This window comes from Paramormyrops kingsleyae, chromosome 3, assembly GCF_048594095.1.
Source record: "Paramormyrops kingsleyae isolate MSU_618 chromosome 3, PKINGS_0.4, whole genome shotgun sequence".
Lineage (NCBI taxonomy): Eukaryota > Metazoa > Chordata > Actinopteri > Osteoglossiformes > Mormyridae > Paramormyrops > Paramormyrops kingsleyae.
This window is the reverse complement of record NC_132799.1, coordinates 32,787,471-32,806,631: the sequence shown is the minus strand read 5'-3', so window position 1 is coordinate 32,806,631 and position 19,161 is coordinate 32,787,471. Positions and strand designations below refer to the sequence as shown.

Genomic DNA, 19,161 nt, shown 5'->3' with positions numbered 1-19,161 from the left:
GTAGCCAGGCGCTACACCTTCATAAGTTTATCTTTCTCTGTCTGTGTGATTGTTGATCGATCATCCCTGCAAAACTGATACCTTACAGATGATCTGCAGTCTGCCCAGGAGAAAACACAGCGGACCACCTGCTCATCCAGGGGCCTGTCTAGAGTGTACTGAGGGCAGGGGCTTAGCCCATGTTGTCTAGAGCCCCTAGACTATTTGAGCATCCCTTTTCCTTTGCAACCTCAGAGAAGAGAAAGGCAGTAATGTAATTCCTAAATACTCAACATTAAAAATATACATAAAAATATGCTCACAATCTTCTCAAACAAAAATGTTATTGATCAAATTATTATAATAAAGGTGTCTGTGTTCACGTTGAATCCATGTATGAAGACTTATTACAAACTGATGTAAATGAAAAACAGAATGCATTGTGGGAGAAATGCCACGTGGGCATATGCTTGGAAGAAAGGCTATGAATTTCAAAAAACATCTGAAGATGTATCACCCACATACATTTCTGTCGGTATTCTGATTTGCTTAATTTTAAATGCAACTGACCAATATGAGAAAATGGCTGCTTTTCCCATTCCATCATTTCAACCGTGAAACGTAAAATGAAATCACTGCTCTCCCTGTGCAAAAACATATATGGATATTGACAGAAAAAGGTGTAGGTTTAAACTTCAGCTTATTATACCTACCCTTTTTACATAACATTTCCTAATAGGTAGAGACGCACCGATCCGATATTCGGATCAGTATTCGCACCCAATCAGACCTATTTGACGGATCGGGTATCAGCCATATGTGACCGATCCAATTAAGTCCGATAATTATTTAGTTTTCGGCGGTTCTGCGCAAAGATAGCACTTGTTTCTTGTTGAATTTATTTGTACAATCAGTCGCACGACAGCTCCTTCCCATTTTAGATGTATTTTTTACAGCATTCAAGCTGAACGGTAACACTGTCCCAAGAGGGTCCAGCTGCAGACGCCTGTAGAGTGGAGCTCCACCAGAAATACGTCATCTCCACAGGAAACACGTGGCCTCAACTCTGTGTCACAGCGAATAAACCCTAACCTTAAGCTTAACCCTAAGCCTAACCCTAACCGGAGCTCCACTTTACGTCCTTAAAGATCACGTGTTTCCTGTGGAGTGACGTATTTCCGGTGGAGCTCCACTCTACAGGCGTCTGCAGCTAGACCCTCTTGTACAGGTCCTTCTCAAAAAATTAGCATATTGTGATAAAGTTCATTATTTTCTGTAATGGACTGATAAACATTAGACTTTCATATATGTTAGATTCATTACACACAACAGAAGTAGTTCAAGCCTTTTATTGTTTTAATATTGATGATTTTGGCATACAGCTCATGAAAACCCAAAATTCCTATCTCAAAAAATTAGCATATTTCATCCGACCAATAAAAGGAAAGTGTTTTTAATACAAAAAAAGTCAACCTTCAAATAATTATGTTCAGTTATGCACTCAATACTTGGTCGGGAATGCTTTTGCAGAAATGACTGCTTCAATGCGGCGTGGCATGGAGGCAATCAGCCTGTGGCACTGCTGAGGTGTTACGGAGGCCCAGGATGCTTCGATAGCGGCCTTAAGCTCATCCAGAGTGTTGGGTCTTGCGTCTCTCAACTTTCTCTTCACAATATCCCACAGATTCTCTATGGGGTTCAGGTCAGGAGAGTTGGCAGGCCAATTGAGCACAGTAATACCATGGTCAGTAAACCATTTACCAGTGGTTTTGGCACTGTGAGCAGATGCCAGGTCGTGCTGAAAAATGAAATCTTCATCTCCATAAAGCTTTTCAGCAGATGGAAGCATGAAGTGCTCCAAAATCTCCTGATAGCTAGCTGCATTGACCCTGCCCTTGATAAAACACAGTGGACCAACACCAGCAGCTGACATGGCACCCCAGACCATCACTGACTGTGGGTACTTGACACTGGACTTCAGGCATTTTGGTATTTCCCTCTCCCCAGTCTTCCTCCAGACTTTGGCACCTTGATTTCCGAATGACATGCAAAATTTGCTTTCATCCGAAAAAAGTACTTTGGACCACTGAGCAACAGTCCAGTGCTGCTTCTCTGTAGCCCAGGTCAGGTGCTTCTGCCGCTGTTTCTGGTTCAAAAGTGGCTTGACCTGGGGAATGCGGCACCTGTAGCCCATTTCCTGCACACGCTGGCTCTGGATGTTTCTATTCCAGACTCAGTCCACTGCTTCCGCAGGTCCCCCAAGGTCTGGAATCGGTCCTTCTCCACAATCTTCCTCAGGGTCCGGTCACCTCTTCTCGTTGTGCAGCGTTTTCTACCACACTTTTCCCTTCCCACAGACTTCCCACTGAGGTGCCTTGATACAGCACTCTGGGAACAGCCTGTTCGTTCAGAAATTTCTTTGTGTCTTACCCTCTTGCTTGACGGTGTCAATGATGGCCTTCTGGACAGCAGTCAGGTCGGCAGTCTTACCCATGATTGTGGTTTTGAGTAATGAACCAGGCTGGGAGTTTTTAAAAGCCTCAGGAATCTTTTGCAGGTGTTTAGAGTTAATTAGTTGATTCAGATGATTAGGTTAATAACTCGTTTAGAGAACCTTTTCATGATATGCTAATTTTTTGAGATAGGAATTTTGGGTTTTCATGAGCTGTATGCCAAAATCATCAATATTAAAACAATAAAAGGCTTGAACTACTTCAGTTGTGTGTAATGAATCTAACATATATGAAAGTCTAATGTTTATCAGTCCATTACAGAAAATAATGAACTTTATCACAATATGCTAATTTTTTGAGAAGGACCTGTATATATCTGCCTCTCAGTTCGTATAAGCGCGGTGACTTCCGCCTGCTGTGATGTCATGCGCATTTACGCTGCAGGAGGAGGAGTGCGTGGGTGTGTCCGAAATCGCGCACTTGCGCACTTTTAGTGCGCGATTTTAGGGCGTAGTGCGTTCACACTTACAACTAAGCCAAAATTAAGTGCACTGAAAGTACCCGGATGGTGCACTGAAAACGGCCAGAAAACGCAGTGCAGAACGATGGACACTACTCGCACTAAACGGACGCCATTTTGACTACGTAGCGGAAGGGGAGGGACTTTCGGCAAGTTTAAATAATGGCGGACAACACAGACACGCAAGCTCAAGCGGAGGCAACATGCGTCATATAAATGTAACATTAATAAAATTATTTTACTGATGTATACTTCGGTGTGTAGCCTGTCACTCTCTGACGACAGTTATAGATAATTTTGAGTTTGCGATTATATCGGCTTGGAAGAGTTCGCACACGTAAATGTTAGCAGTTTTTTAGCCGGTTAGGCGGTCGTAGATAAGTTATATACACGCAAATAAAACCACAAGGAAATTCATTGTAAACAAAACACGGCAAATATTTTGGGGCGCTGGAGAATCGCGATCAAATGCTAGTCCGTCACTTCCGGTAAGTGCAAAACGTTAGTGTTCCATTTAGGACAGCACTTACCCATGGTAGTGTGCACTACAGGAGGAAGTGCGCAGTGCACACTACGCACTACATCTCAGTGCACTGAGGCAAGTGCGCGATTTCGGACACACCCCGTCAGATAAGAGGGGGGTCGGCGGTCGGGAAGTATTTTATGGTTTTAAAAGCACAGCGGTTTGTGAAAACAAAGTTTTCAGAGGTGGTTGTTTCGCGAAATCGCTACAGCTTGTAATACGAGGGGCTGTGATCGCAGCGAAGTGTAAGTGATGTGGCTGCCAATGGGAGAAAAATTGTGGGATATTTTAAGTATTTGCATCTTGCTTTTGCTCGTTTGGAAGATTTTAAGATTGAACTGCAAATGCCTCAAAAACTCTTAAACCTAAATGTACGAACGAGTTGGAAAAGTACGTTATGTATGTTTCTATAGTAGCCTAATTAAAGATTTTTGGCACACATGTTTTAATTTGTATGTAATACTTTAATTAATATTATGATATAACGAATATATAAATTATTAAAGTAAATAGAGCTATTGTATCAGAATCTGTATCGGTATTGACAGTTGTGTATTGCAGGGTTTCTCAACCCGGTCCTCGGGGACCACCAGACGGTCCATGTTTTTGCTCTCTCCCAATTCCCTGCCAATTGGGAGAGAGCAAAAACGTGGACCGTCTGGTGGTCCCCGAGGACTGGTTTGAGAAACCTTGGTGTATTGGAATCGGATCGGAACCGAAAAAATGTGGCTGGGCCCATCCCTAGTAATATCTAACCCTTACTTGTGGGGCCAAAGGATTGCCAAGGATTGGCTTTGAGGATCCAAATGGTCAAACTTGTCGAAAGTATGCGATAGTAACGTCAGCCTATGCCTTGGCCCCACCATTCAAAAGGGAATGTAACTTATGACCGGCAGGTTAAATTTGGGGCTATAGAAAAAATATTTGGGGCTACAACCCAATAGTCCAGTCTCCCCAAATATCTGTTATGAAACCCTGTTCCTTACTGTGTGATCTTCAGGGCCAATTTAAAACAGCTAATGGGTCACAGGACCCAAATGCAACCTCGAAATATCGGAAAGCAGCCTTAGGATTCGGAGCACATACAGAAATCAAGCAATTACTTTACCTATCCACTAGATGGCAGCAACCATTAGAATAACAAAATTGATTTAAAAAAAAAAATTAAAAAATACCAAACAGACATCAGTTACCTTTTGTGGAGCTGCTCATGTTTTATTATTTATTTGCTATATAGAAATATGTAAGTAATATAATTTTATATTAATCAGTGCTTAAAAATAAGCAGATTAGTATAATTGCTGATAAGTGCCACCTGACATTTCCGGTAGTGAGAAAAATGTGTTTGGTAACCGGTACAGCGTAGTGTAAACGAGATTAGTTCAATGTTTCAATTCAATGTATAAAGCTTATAAGCAATAGTGTTCATTAATACTGATAGCTACATCCAAGTTATGTATAAAACAGCGTTCAGTAATAGAGTTTTTGACACTGGAAGGTTGCGCATGAATCAAAATTCCTAGGCTTATGAAAGCAATTTATGGCGATGAATGTATAGATGTGAAAAATGTCCGCAAGTGGGCCCGACATGCCAAAAGCTGTAGTAAAGGCAGGATGAGTGTCTTTGATGAGCAAAGACCAGGACGATCCATTTCAGTAACTCATGAGAACCAAAGCAGACTGGGTGCCATGATTCAAGAAAATTGCCGAATTAAGCAGAGAAAAACTGCTCTGAAGTTAGGCATTAGTCAAGAAATAGTGCAGCGTATCACCGAGACATTAAAAGGACAACATTTTTTCCTCGGATGGCGAACTTTAAGCTGCTGTGCGCAAATGGATCAGAAACCAAGCAGGAACTTTCTTCATGGACGGAATGGAATGACAGACAGTGCGTTTGGAAAAATGTGCTGCAGTAAATGGGGTAAAGCAGTAAATCTGTTGAAAAATAAGTTTACAATGTTTAAGAGAAATAAATTGTCTTCATTTTGTTATCACTTTTATTATTTTATACTATCAGAAGCTTATTTTATACAGTTGGGGACCTTATCAATCAGCCCTCTTACTACACCATCAGCGTATCCTTATGTTAGATGGCATTCTTTGCACGGGCAGATCTAAATACGTGGCCACTCAGTGTGCCACCACACATCGAAATAATAAAATAGAAATATGGATTATTTTCTGTTCTAAGCAGAAAATAGACACAGTGCAGTGCAGCCAGCCCCCATAAATATAACTGGCCTCTGATGTTCCCCCCCAGTCAAAATTTTCTGCAGAGAGCATTGGGCCAGTGGTGCCCGGGCAGGGGGGGGGCAGTGTCCCCTTGCAAGACATAAAGCCCACTCTGGGAAGAAGCTGAGGAGAGATGGGAATGGCCAAGTCAGCGGTGCGTGTGCTTCCTGCACATGTGCACATCAAGGGGACGACCACCCTGAAGGGGGCGCCACATTCACACTGACCCTCCTGCACATGTGCAGATCAGGGGACGACCACCCTGAAGGGGCCACCACATTCACACTGACCTCCATTAATAACCTTCACCACTCAAAGGAAAATTGCGTGCGCCCTTGACTCCGGTTCCTCTTACCCATCACACCAGAATGATCAGAAGGAATCTACAAGGACCCACAAGGATTAGAAATAGATTTTTAAAATAAGTCACCACGTCGTGTGTTTTTGGAACACCAAATACCATTTATTAGGGCTTTACAAAGACTACAAAATTCCTCTGATGATTTAAATCGCTCTGTCTATTTACATCATATGTTACATACAAATGTACAAAATATAAAACATTTAAAGACAATGCTTCGGAGAAAAAAAAATTGAAAAGAGCGATTTCCCAAGCAGTAGATGCCACGCACTGACTGAGATGGATCTTGAACACGTCACTGGGGTGATGTACTCACCATGGCCTACACAGGTCTGCGTGGGCTTGGGTTCTGTTAACCAAGCAGCAGGCTGCTTTTGTCAGTGGAGCTGGAACAGCTTGCAGTACATCTGTTCAAATTATGTTTGTTCATTTGTGGTTGATTAGTAATGCCTGACTGGCAAGTATCGGTTTGTTATTGGCAGTTTGGAACCCCAGGATGATCCAGCATCAGCTGCCTCGGCCTGACACTGAACACTTTGTGCGAGAGGCTTGCGCTGATCCTGGATCTGGCACTGTCCATGTGTATGTTGAATCTGGGCAGGGGCAGTGTGCAGCTCACAAGGCTTACGAGTCGCCTGCAGAAAGCAGGATTGTCCTGAGGTTTGGCACCAGTGACTGCATATGGAGTCGTAAACTGCAGTCGGATCTCACCCGATAGGTGAGCGAAGCTCATCAACTGCAGTAGGCCGCTGAAACCGAGAGGAATCGACCCCGTCCTGCCCCCTGCTGCACCTCAACACAGCACGGAATGTAGAGTGGTAATCTAATAGGGTCCATGTGTATACTGGGTATTATGTCAGAGGAAAGTGTTGTTTTGAACATGAAAAATGACGTAGTTCTGCAGATATACTGGAAAGGATGAGTAAGTTAAACATGCTTTATCGGTCCATGATGTCTGCAGGGAAAAGGTGAAACTGAAATCTACTTTAATTATTTTTATTTTTGTTATTTTTTTTTCTCTGTGGAGTATTATCCTATCTCCGTTGAGTAGAACTCTGCCTCTGGGTTATTATCCTGCGTCTGCAATGTCATTGAACTGCGTTTGGGCGATCGTACCTTGTATGCTTATTTATTTCTCTACCGAAGATGCTATATTCTGCGTGCTTTTACGAGTCATTGAATAATTTATTTGATTCATACACTGCTGCATAAGACGGATATATCATGCTCTCTTCCTTCAAATAAGGATTTAAGCAACTTCTCTTTTTAAGTCACCAAAGTGGCACATGCTTTAATATGTGATGTAGCTCCTGCAGAGAATGACCAACCGCTATGAGCAGCCACACCTGTAGGGGGCAGCATGCTGGACTGTTTCGACATTTCCTTCCTCGTCTTGCTGTCAGTCTGCTATTGTGTCTCCCCTTGCCAGCACAGGGATAAAGATTCTCAGCTTAGCGTAAGGTTAACCGGGAGGGTGGAAAGCGTCTTTGAGTCCCTGGTTCTAGAAATTTTTATTTACAGTCTTTCCCACCCCGAGAAACTGTGCAAAACCAGCCCTGTTTTTTTTTTTTTTTTTTTTTTTTAAAGAAACAAGACAAAGTAGTTCTAAGCAGTTACTCTCTGCACATCGGCACTCACCAGCCCTCGCTGGCGGCCGTGTGTAAATAAGGTCTCCCCCCTCGTATCGCAGCCACTTAAAACCTGTTGCCTGGCCATGAAGGGCTCTGCCCATTCCTATTCAAATGATGACAGATTTACTGAGAAAAAAACACACAGACTCAGACCCTTCCTTTGGGCACACAGTCCTCCCCTAGTGTTTTTCTAACCATATGTACTCTTTGAAGTAGGCTGCGGGAGAAAACCCGACATAGCAGGATTAGGTGCACCTAGTTGCAGGTCGTCCATGGGAAAAGAGGCGAGAACACGCTCCCTCCCGCCATTGAGGCCTGACCATGGTCACCTGGCAATCTGGCTGTCGATTTGCCTTTCCTCTAACACGCTGGACACCCTGCACGTCCGTTTAAGGCAGAGAGAAAGCACCATGGTCGGATTTGCCACCTTCATAGGTTCCCTTTGCGGTCCCTTAATAATAACAACCATGTTTCTTTTTCATCTTAAGTGAAGAGCAAATTCCCAAAACTCGCGCAGCCCACGAGATACATTTTTTAAAAATCTCTGTGGACTTAGTGAGTTTTGGAAATGTAATGAAAGTTCTTTGTTGGATTACATGAGAATTGTGTGAGTTTTGGTTCCCAATACTGTAACAGATGATCAGGAAGCCAGACTTTATGTCATTGGCGGCCTCATCTGAAAAACAACAACAAAAAAAATGCATGGAATGAGTTTTGGAAATTTGCTCTTAAATTACGTATTTTTTCTGGTTAGCAGCATTCGGTTGCTATAGTTCACATAAAAGGAGGATGAGTAGCTATGCGAGTCTGACGCAGGCGAATCGAAGACGACAGCGGATCTAAAACCCGAGGAGAGAGGTGAACAGCACGACCGCGCCCGAGGATCCTTCTCTTGCAGCGTCCAGTTTTTCACAGTAGTCATCGTCTGGCTGTCGCACCGTTGTTTTGTGCTTTATTTTTGGCAAATGGGGCTGTATAGACCTCTAAGCGGGGGCGGCCATTTTGTAAACCAGAAATTGGCACCAGTCATATGACCAGTGTGGACGGGGCTCTGCCGAGGTCAGGGTTTGGGCCGGAGAGGAGTCTCTCCGTAGCACCTCAGTAAATGTAACGTAAAGTCGCCCAGCGCGACTGCCATTCAGGCGAGCGTAATAAAACCATAGAACAAAATTGAAATTCCAGTTTAACTTGGACGCAGATTATTTAGCACTGCCTGCGGGCCACATTGGACACCCGGTTTCACAAACTAAAGGCCACGTCCCAGCAGTGTCAGCACCAGAAAATATCTGACCGAAGCAGTGTTGACTGCTGGAGGGGGGGTGGCAACGATAAAAGTTGTTGACCGGGGGGGGGGGGTGGGTGGGTGTGGTAACAGTCATTGATTCGGGGGGTGGTCCTGGTTTGAGGGGGGACACTTGTCTGAATGAGGGCACCAACCCCCCCCCGGCCCCCTTGAGGCGCCTACTCTGCGCCCCATGTGCACGATGACACATCGTGACGAATTGGGACTCGTCTCCGTGATTGGCCGGATCTTGACACACCAGCGAGCTCCGGTGCAGCTCTGTCCCAGGGCCCTGGCTGCCACACGCTGTCCCCAGTGAGGGCTGGTAAGGGGGATCCTTCTACAGTGTGGATTCCAGTGAGGAGTCCAGCGGCTTGTCGCGGTGACTGGAGTCGTCGCTGTCGCAGCCCTGGCCACTGGAGTAGCTGGCAGCTTCCTGCAGTCTCATCAGCATGTTCATCTGCGGTGGGAGAGAGCGCAGCGGCTTACCACTGGGGGGCAGCGTGGGGCTGCCGCCCGAGGGGATGGCGGAATGTGTCTCGCCACGTTCTTACCAGCGGGTCGCCCTCGGATTCGCCGTGAGACGTCTGCTTGAGAGGGCCCTCTTTGGCGCTGAAGGTGTCGTACCCCACATCCTCAGGCCTCAGCTGGAGCAGGCCCTGCCAATCATGCTGCAGGGAGGCGGAGCTCCAAGGGTAGGTGTCCATCACCCACTTGGAAGGATCCTCCCACGCGGCCCGCTTGCCGTACAGCTAAGCAGACAAGATGCGCGTGAGAAAGGGGATGAGCTCATCCAGTGCCTGCGCTTCTCATAACAGCATAGGACCCTCCCATCAAACATTCCTGCACTCACCTGGAGCCCTTCCCTCACGGCTTCTAAAAGGTACGGCACCAGCGAGTAATTCCACAGGTCAGTGAACCAAACTCTGGCGCCGTCTGCATCCATGGGGCAGGACAGGAAAAGCCTGGGACCTGTGAGGGAGACAGAACCTTCCTGAATGAGCTCCGGTTGCTATTTTCAATCTGAAATAATATGTGATTCCACCCCGACCCAATGATAACATTTCCCAAGTTGGGGGGGTGGGGCAGTCATATAGGACAGTCCCCAAAAACAGGATGGATGCCAGCTCTACAATTAGCAAGCAAACCCCCCCAGTGCTGCGGCACATGTGAGGCGGGAGGTCTGTGCAAAAGCAGCACATGCGTATCGGCATGGCGACAGAGAGGCTTGATGCACACCGATGGTGACGTCAGAGGAGCTGTGGGCCTCCAGGAAGCTATTGAGATGCTGCCAGGTCTTGGGGAGCCAGTCGACGATCTTGACGAGGTCGTTGCTGCGCACACTCTTGGCGATCTCCGTCTCGATCAGCTTCCTCCGCAAGAAGCGGCCCAGGAAGCCCTTCACTGGCTCCGTGTGATTGGTGCAGAGTACCCACCTGCAAGGGCCAATCGGTGACGAGCAGCCACCATTACAATTAAGAGTGGGACCATTTAGTTGGGTGACCTTTCAGTCAGACCTTCAGAGAAAATTTATATTTTAGTAACACTCCATATTTTATTATGTCTACAGAAGGACAATGCATTTTGCATTTTAAACAATGCACCACAGTAGTAGCTGCCTTCCCAGAATTCCACAGGACTGAGTTTTCCATCTATGTCAAATATCATTGTTTCAAATGGAAATGCAAAAAAATTATACATGTGAGCCAAGATGGACATAGTTTCAAACCTTTCCTCATTTTTTATTTATTCCAGTGCTCAACCTCTATTCGAATGATGATGTTTTAATAATGCAGTTATTTTCACAGCTTATTCTTGCTGCAGTGAGTCCAGAGTGCCCAGCCAGGCCCTCTGCAATTAACCAGCTTTGAATGCAGTTTTCTTGAAATCAATCAAATGCGTTACTTTAGGCAGCTAGCCAGGTGAATGAATATTCTCACTGCATACAATCTCACTAAACAGGTTTTAATGGCAGCTATAGTGCCACAATAGACTGAGGTAAATATAAAGTGCTTCAAATGGATGCATGGCAGTCTCATAGACTTTAGGCAAACACATAAGTTAGACGCAAAACCAACTGAAAAGGTACAACGTAAAACTTTCACTACATTGCTAATGGGCCATGTGGTGTACCTGAAATTGTGGTGGAGCTCCAGATTGGGTGAGGAGGACACGCCTTGGTTCATGGTCCCAATGACATAGGGGCTGACAACAGCAGAGGAGACACAGTTAAACACAGGGCCAAGGAATTTCAGATAAGAGCCAAACCATTTGTACAGGAGAGAAAAGAGATTAAAGCTCATGGACCAGTGATTACATGTAACATTACAAGTGACTGACGAGCTTCTGGGAATCAGTGTTATTACTGTTTTATGTCAATGTCTAGATGAGAAATTTTGTTGAAATATGTGCCCAAATTGAGTAGAAATCAAGGAGGCGCTCAAGTCGGAGTTCTAGTCTGAATGATGGAAAATTATGCATTATAAAACTGGGCGTCTAATTATGGGACACAATCAGCCGAAAGCCCAGTGACCAGCGCAGTGACCCCTGCTGGAGTCAGAGGGCATCACACTCACCATCTGTGGTACTTGCAGTTGAGGAAGCCGTTAAAGATATCACCTAAGGAGCTGATGTGGTGCAGATTGTCCAGGACGACCACCATGGGGATCTCCAAGTCGCTGTCCTCCGAGTTGCACCGCTCTGCTAGCGTTGACAGGTACTGCCGCAGCTCCTATGCAGGGATGCACACTGCATGAACGCAACCTGCTGCAGTTTGAGGGCCGAGCGCAGCCCAGTGAAGTACTCACACCTCAGTGAGTGGCGTATGCAGGACAAGCAGTACAACCAGTATCACTGCTACATGTCAATCATTCTAAGGTACCTCCTAAAAATATGGAACTGGTACTCATAGATAAGCATTTTGGAGGCTAAAGGGCATTACTTAAGACTCTTTATTTATTGAGTTTGATTTCCATCCTCTACAAAATGGTCACATCTCCATTGGGGCCTTAAGCAAGGCCCTTACCTCCCCTGACCTGATCCAAGGGTTCTGGATAAATGGCTGCATCTGTGCTCAGACCCCAAGCTTCACTTTCACCCATATACATGGTGAACTCATGGTGTAAAGAGTCTAGGAGTGTCCATCTCTACCTCACATGACTTATGGTCCACGTTGAAGCTGGCCATGTTGGTCTCTGTGACCTCTCGACCCGACTTGGCCACGATGAACTCTGCCAGCTTGATGGCCAGGAAAGACTTGCCGGTTCCACTGGGCCCAGACAGGATGATGCGCCGGTGCTCCACCAGGAGGTTCAGGTACCGCTGGATGACGGTCTTAGGGATCAGTGTGTCGAAAGCCAGCCGATCGATGCTGTTCTCTTTCACACCTGGGTGGAGAACATGAGAGGTCATTCCCATATGAAGTTAAATCTGAATCTCCCCCATGAAGAAGAAGACCACAGTCTACATGGCAGTACATGAACAAAACAACAATACAGACGCTCCTCTACTTACGAATGGGATACGTTCCGAACGGCCGTTCATAACTTGAAATGTTCGTAAGTCGTTATTCAACATCATTTTAAGGGTATACGCAAGTACAGATAACTAGGATATGCTGGGAGTCCGCACGCTACGCTGCCGCACGGCGGGAGTTGCGGCCCGAAGTCGTAATAGGCGGAATTGGCGTGCAGAAAAAAAAATCGATGTTGCGGACAGGAAACGGGAGCCCAATGAACACAATTTGGAGTTACAGTCCTCTTTGTGCGTATGTCTGAAAGTTCGTAAGTTGAAAGTTCGCAAGTAGAGGAGTGTCTGTACATTGCTCTGTATGGCCTTTGCGCGTAAGCACGTTCCAGTTTTTTGTATTTATGACATGTCCCTTAAACAGTACAACGATAAAAACCAGTTCTTTTTATAAATCTGTGCACCTTGACCCTTAACAGACAACATTCGTTTTAATTTCTATGGTGATGTAATACAATGAAGGATTGTGATTGGTTTTAAAAATAGAATGCAGGTCCCTCCCTTATTTGACCCAGGGACACGTTAAACTCAGGGACATCGGCATGTGCTATGAAACACAAACTTGATAATAAAACAGAGGAAATAGTTTTTCTGTAAGCTTATACATCTTGTGACAAAGCAACAGACACCCTGAGAGAACGGAAGTCAACTCAGGTCAACCGCAGTCATGGAGAACAAGTTCTGGCTCTACCTTTGAGGCTGACGGCGATGGCATTGCTGTCGCCCACCAGGCAACCACAGGGCAGCTTCTCGGGCAGCTCGGAGCCGTGGGCCCGCACCACGTCACCCAGCCGGTAGGACATGATGCTGTCCGAGTTCAGGCCCAGGCTGGTCAGGGGGTCCACGCGGAAAATGTACTCCTGTTGGACACACAATCACACTGTCTGGTCTTCCATTCGCTGACAGAATTCCAAAGCCCATTCTAACACCAAGCATGTCTGTTTGGGCGTGTAAGGAACTGCATTTCCAATAGGATGCACATGGCACCATGGCTCAGACAATGTCAGGTTTGCAGCTTGAGGAGGAAAATGATAAATGGTTTGGGGACCTACAGTGAGAAATAGCCCCACATATATGGACAGGCATGATGGATGACCCTCACCTTGAACAAGCGATGCACAACCCCATCCAACACGTCCCACTTGGTCTGCCCGCCAACTCCGATGGACCCGATGAGGTATTCCTGGCACTTAAAACCCTGGGACGAGTCACGAATGATTATAGTACCTGTTCATATATCCTCACTGTTATACCTCATGCAAGATACCTGATAAACTGAAGCATTCCAGTCAGTAGACAGTTAGCAACCAGATATACAACGAGAAGCTATAGCCTGGTCACCTTGGTCCGGCTGGAGCTGTTGTTGATGGTCACCATGATTCTGAAGCTGCGGCCCTCTTTGCGTAAGTTGCCTTCGTAGCCGTCATCCAGGAGAATGTCTGTCATAGACAGGATATGATGTCATGGAAAGCTGAGACCAAAGCTGAGACTCTTTGGTCACAAAGCCACCTGGTACATCATGATAATTGCGAACACTAATGCATAAATCATTCTAGCCACACTAATACACCAGGCTTTCTATTACAATGTTATATCCATGTTTCTGTAATTAGCACTATTTGTATTTGATAATAGTTATAATACGTATTGAATTATAATGACTTAGTCCAGACACACATTGTTGACGGTACTGCTGTCAAGTTTTCTACGAAGAAACCGTGTCTATGGGATGCTGGACAGAGCCTTTCATGCAGCAGAGAGCTGATCCCCAGGGGCTTACCGGTCATGATGGTGTCTGTGACATTGAGGTTGTTGAATGAGAGCCCAAGTGACTGGCGTGAGGAAGACGAGGAAGTGCTGGAGGTCTCAGAGGGGGGGCGCACTGCTTTGGCAGGAGTTGACGAGGGGGTGCTGTTTCCCGTAGACTTCAGCCGGTCGTTCTCTGCCTTCAGGAGCTCGATCTCGTTCTGGAGATGGGGGGGCATGGCGATTTCTAATGTAAGCCTCTACATGTCAGAGGCACCAGAACATTCTGGTCTTAAACAACCACCATTTTAGCTTAAAAGGTTATTTCATCTTCTGAGACACCCTTTATACTGGGGACTTAAAGTCTGAACGGGCTATCTGGGGCTTTTGAAAGAGAGTGAAGGCTCCTATTGTTTTAAATTTGAGCTTTTCAGGATTTTCTCAGATGTTCTGTCAGTTTCATTCATCGCTCCTTAATAGAACCAGCCAACCACACGTTGGTATCGTTCTGGTTCTTCTGCTGACATGAATGTGGGTCTGGTTCTCCTCTGGGTTCTCTCATATGCTCATAATCAGCTTCATGATTATGGCTGGATTATATTTTACCCCAGATGCCACTGTCAATATAACAAATACCCCACATCCATCAATAAATACCCCACATCCATCAATAAATACCCCACATCCATCAATAAATACCCCACATCCATCAATAAATACCCACAGCCACAAAAAAAGATGTTTTCTCCAGCAGGTTGACATGTGAACCATACTTGGTAACCGTTAAATTATGGATTCTTTTTAATTTATGTCAAAGCATGCAGGACTACAATTACACTTCTATACTATTTTACAGCACCATCTCTGGCTGAAACTCAGCACATTCCATAATTTTACATTAAAAACTAAATCACATGGAGAATAAGAACACCAGGCTATGTCTGAGGAACTTCTCTGATGAAAATAGTTCTATTTCTGGCTCTTAGTTTTACACCACGTGGGAAGTGAAGTACAGATACAGTGTATACCACTCTATTCTAGATCACAATAAATAATGTTTACTGTGAGGTACTAAATACCCACAATAAAACAACAGCATACAGAAAGGCAAATGAATATGAGACAATGGAAAGGTACAGGGAGTAGCATGTCATTGCTTTTTAAGAAGTAATTTCCCCAGGCACAATTTCTAGGGAATTACGGTATGTGGAAGAGTATGGAGTTTGGATTCTGTGAATATTTTCAGTCTAACACACTTGGCATCAGGCACAAGAAGCAGAGATAAGAAGGAAACAGACCGTTCATTAAAAACAGAATATTTCTCTAGTAAGGATCTGTAATCAAGCTGAGGACTGTATCAGTTCTAAAGGTAAAAGAGTCAATGTATTTGCTGTAATCCTAACTCCACACGGGACGCTGACATGTACGGTAACGCTTATCCCCTGTTCCGTGTAACCCTAACTCCACACGGGACGCTGACATGTACGGTAACGCTTATCCCCTGTTCCGTGTAACCCTAACTCCACACGGGACGCTGACATGTACGGTAACGCTTATCCCCAGTTCCGTGTAACCCTAACTCCACACGGGACGCTGACATGTACGGTAACGCTTATCCCCAGTTCCGTGTAACCCTAACTCCACACGGGACGCTGACATGTACGGTAACGCTTATCCCCTGTTCCGTGTAACCCTAACTCCACACGGGACGCTGACATGTACGGTAACGCTTATCCCCTGTTCCGTGTAACCCTAACTCCACACGGGACGCTGACATGTACGGTAACGCTTATCCCCAGTTCCGTGTAACCCTAACTCCACACGGGACGCTGACATGTACGGTAACGCTTATCCCCTGTTCCGTGTAACCCTAACTCCACACGGGACGCTGACATGTACGGTAACGCTTATCCCCTGTTCCGTGTAACCCTAACTCCACACGGGACTCTGACATGTACGGTAACGCTTATCCCCTGTTCCGTGTAACCCTAACTCCACACGGGACGCTGACATGTACGGTAACGCTTATCCCCTGTTCCGTGTAACCCTAACTCCACACGGGACGCTGACATGTACGGTAACGCTTATCCCCTGTTCCGTGTAACCCTAACTCCACACGGGACGCTGACATGTACGGTAATGCTTATCCTCTGTTCCATGTGGGCCGTGTGTCACGCACCTGCATGCGGTTCATGGCCTCGCGGATCTGGTCCAGGTGGTGGGCGGAGCTTAGTGCCTCCAGCCGGATGTCGGTCAGTTTGAGCTCCTTCTCCCGCAGCTCGTTCTTCAGCTGCATGATGATCTCTGCCTCGGCCTCCGTGCAGTCACACAGCCTGTGAGGGTGCACAGTTCCACCAAGCCACAAGGGGGCGAACAAACATAATACATATCTTAGGGCGCATCTCAAACTGCATACTTACACAGTACATACTGAATTTCGTTAGAAGCCTACTAGGATATGCATGTATCAGAAAAAAGCTAAAAACTGTTAAAAATGATAAAAGAAAATAGTCATTTGAGTCAACTTATATAACAGTATTGTTTTCTATTTACACTTCCTCCATCATCTTGACAAAAGTTTCTGTGCCAGTGATCATCTTCACCACTCTGCTGGTCTTGTGGGGTAGTGTAGTGTCCACCATTTATAGACGTTTCGCATGCTGTGCATGCATGTGAATGCATGTATTGGGCTCTGCATATGCAGTCAGACCTCCACATGACGAGTGAAGAAACAGGACTCACTCGAGGGCAGAGGGGGAGGACTTGAGCGGGCTGCTGTCGGTCTCCTCAGAGGCGCCGAGCAGCTTCGGCGAGGAGGTCAGGGGAGAGTCCGCCTGGTCCTCCGGGTCAGACTGGGGCGACGGCGGCTTGGCCGATTTCTTCTTGCTGAAGGCTTGCTTGAAGGAGCTGCGTAGCTGCAAGGGAAATGCGTGTTAGACAGAAGCCTAACTCAGACACTGCCTCCTCTGCGAGTCCATCCTCTCTGCCTTGGACTAGCGAGTAGCAAGCCTGGCGACTGAGATGAAACTCCTCCATCTCACAAAAGCTTCCAGGGAACCCAGGAACGCGCTTCACATGAAAGAAAACTAGTGCAGCAATCCGACATTCTCCTCAAAATATGCTTTATACCAGGGCTCTTCAAATCTGGACCTCGATTCCAAATCCAGGCCTCGTTTTCAGTTCTCCCAGGTAGTTAGTTTAATAATTACTGATTCTGATTGGTCAGAGGCTTCTCACCTGACTGACAGGTAAAGGAAGGCTGGAAAACCAGCAGTGCTCGGACCTCGAGGACCGTGATTTGAATAACCCTGATTTATACAATAACCATCACATACTTCATTATTCAGCTCATTGAGGACGCAAAGAGGACTAGAGAACAATCAGGGTCCCATTCAGCTGTTTATATTTTGTCTGTGGCCATTTTCTGACAAAAGAAAACACAGTTGCTGAGCGTAGTTCCAATCCCTTACAGTAGGGGGCGGCTGAGACGGCTCCCTCAGCCAGCCTTGTGTTTTCCTTGCTCTCTCCCCCAGCCCCACCCATCCAGGCCCAGGCGACCCACCCAGCTCTTCTTCTTCTTCTTCTTGGCCTCGGCATCCGCGGCGCTGCCCATACTGGCGTGGCTATTGGCGCTGGTGGCGCTGTTGATGCTGGACATGCTGTCTGAGGAGCGCTGACGACGGACCTGCAGATCTGGGGCGAGAACCCGGGTGTGAGCGCCCCCCTATTGAATCAGGGGGAACTACACCCTCAAGACCACTAACCACACACTGGATGCCATCAGAATATGCAGTGAGAGATCCAGGACTGATGGTCTTCAGAAACCACTCATGATGCAAACAGGTCACCTGCTTAGTAGTAGGCTGCCTTCTCTGAACACGGTACCTTGGTGCGGGTGGTCGGGCCCATTGAGTGCCACCTGGATGGCCGTCTGTGCATCTGAGTTCTGGGTCTTCAGTGTCTCGATGGTCTCCCTGAGCTCAGCCAGCTCGGACTCCTGAGGAAAGAGGCGGCCAATCACATCTCTCTGTTGAAGCTCTGTCGAGTTAAGAGGAGCCAACTGAGACGACCGTATCCTTTAATTCCGGGATGTTTCACAGCTTTCAGACACTTAACTCAAGTGTAGCACAAATATAACACCAATGTCATTTTTTTAGACTGAATCTTTAACACCTGACAGCTACTTCAAAACAGGAAGTGAAGATGGCATCTCTTCCTGCAACATTGCTCTCTATTCTCCATGAAAGTGGCCATTTCCACGCCCGTCTGCCGCTTTACCCTGTGAATGAATTAGCGACGGGGATTCAGAGAAGCAGTCGGAGTTGTGAGAGACGCCCCAAGTCAACACCCGGGCATGAGGGACGCTTCAGCGAAGACGCCCTGCTGGAATCTCCTCCGTTTAATTCAGTGGGGATTACAGCTGACAACTCTTGTCAGCTTTATGGAGGGGATTTGTGAAAGCAGGCCGGAGCTCGTTTTAAGAGCCGCTTAAACACATGCAGCCCCTATGATCACTGATTGAGAGTCCACCCGTTAAAGGCTCCAGAAGCCAAAACCTGCCATTTGCATCCGACTGCCACAATAACAGATGATGCTGGTGCTCTTTCCTCTTCATGTGGGATTATACATTTCACATTCCTCGCTCATTTTCCTATAGCGTTTCTCAGTACTGAGGCTCGAGAATCAGAGCTTAATAAAACGGGGAACCAAAACTCCCAAGCTTAAACAGAAGGGCGACAGCGCCCATGGGAGAACGCAGAGGCTTCTGGGAAACGCACCTTTTGCTCAGCGGTCATGGTGAGGCTCTGCAGACGGCCGGTCATGTTGCCGAGGCTCTTCTCGAAGGCGGCCACCAGGTGAGCCTAAGGGAGGCGGGGAGGCTCTGTCAGTCAGCATGGAAACGGCACGG

The 19,161-nt window shown here is 46.5% G+C and overlaps 1 protein-coding gene across 6 annotated transcripts in view; it reads right to left on the bottom strand.

Moving 5' to 3' along the window:
• Window positions 1-9,056: 9,056 nt before the first annotated feature.
• LOC111843402 (neuron navigator 3) overlaps window positions 9,057-19,161 on the bottom strand; it is a 219,309-nt gene continuing 209,204 nt past the window's right edge. For all 6 annotated transcript variants that reach the window (XM_023810970.2, XM_023810967.2, XM_023810968.2 and 3 more), the window contains 16 exons: window positions 19,031-19,114; window positions 18,138-18,249; window positions 17,815-17,945; window positions 16,995-17,167; window positions 16,432-16,585; window positions 14,287-14,473; window positions 13,848-13,945; window positions 13,609-13,704; window positions 13,198-13,366; window positions 12,132-12,367; window positions 11,558-11,712; window positions 11,115-11,186; window positions 10,221-10,417; window positions 9,835-9,953; window positions 9,536-9,733; window positions 9,057-9,441 (listed from right to left, as the gene is read on the bottom strand). In XM_023810970.2, coding sequence (XP_023666738.1) covers window positions 9,322-9,441; window positions 9,536-9,733; window positions 9,835-9,953; window positions 10,221-10,417; window positions 11,115-11,186; window positions 11,558-11,712; window positions 12,132-12,367; window positions 13,198-13,366; window positions 13,609-13,704; window positions 13,848-13,945; window positions 14,287-14,473; window positions 16,432-16,585; window positions 16,995-17,167; window positions 17,815-17,945; window positions 18,138-18,249; window positions 19,031-19,114 — 2,301 coding nt within the window. In that variant the 3' untranslated portion in view covers window positions 9,057-9,321. The remainder of the gene's footprint in view (window positions 9,442-9,535; window positions 9,734-9,834; window positions 9,954-10,220; window positions 10,418-11,114; window positions 11,187-11,557; window positions 11,713-12,131; window positions 12,368-13,197; window positions 13,367-13,608; window positions 13,705-13,847; window positions 13,946-14,286; window positions 14,474-16,431; window positions 16,586-16,994; window positions 17,168-17,814; window positions 17,946-18,137; window positions 18,250-19,030; window positions 19,115-19,161) is intronic.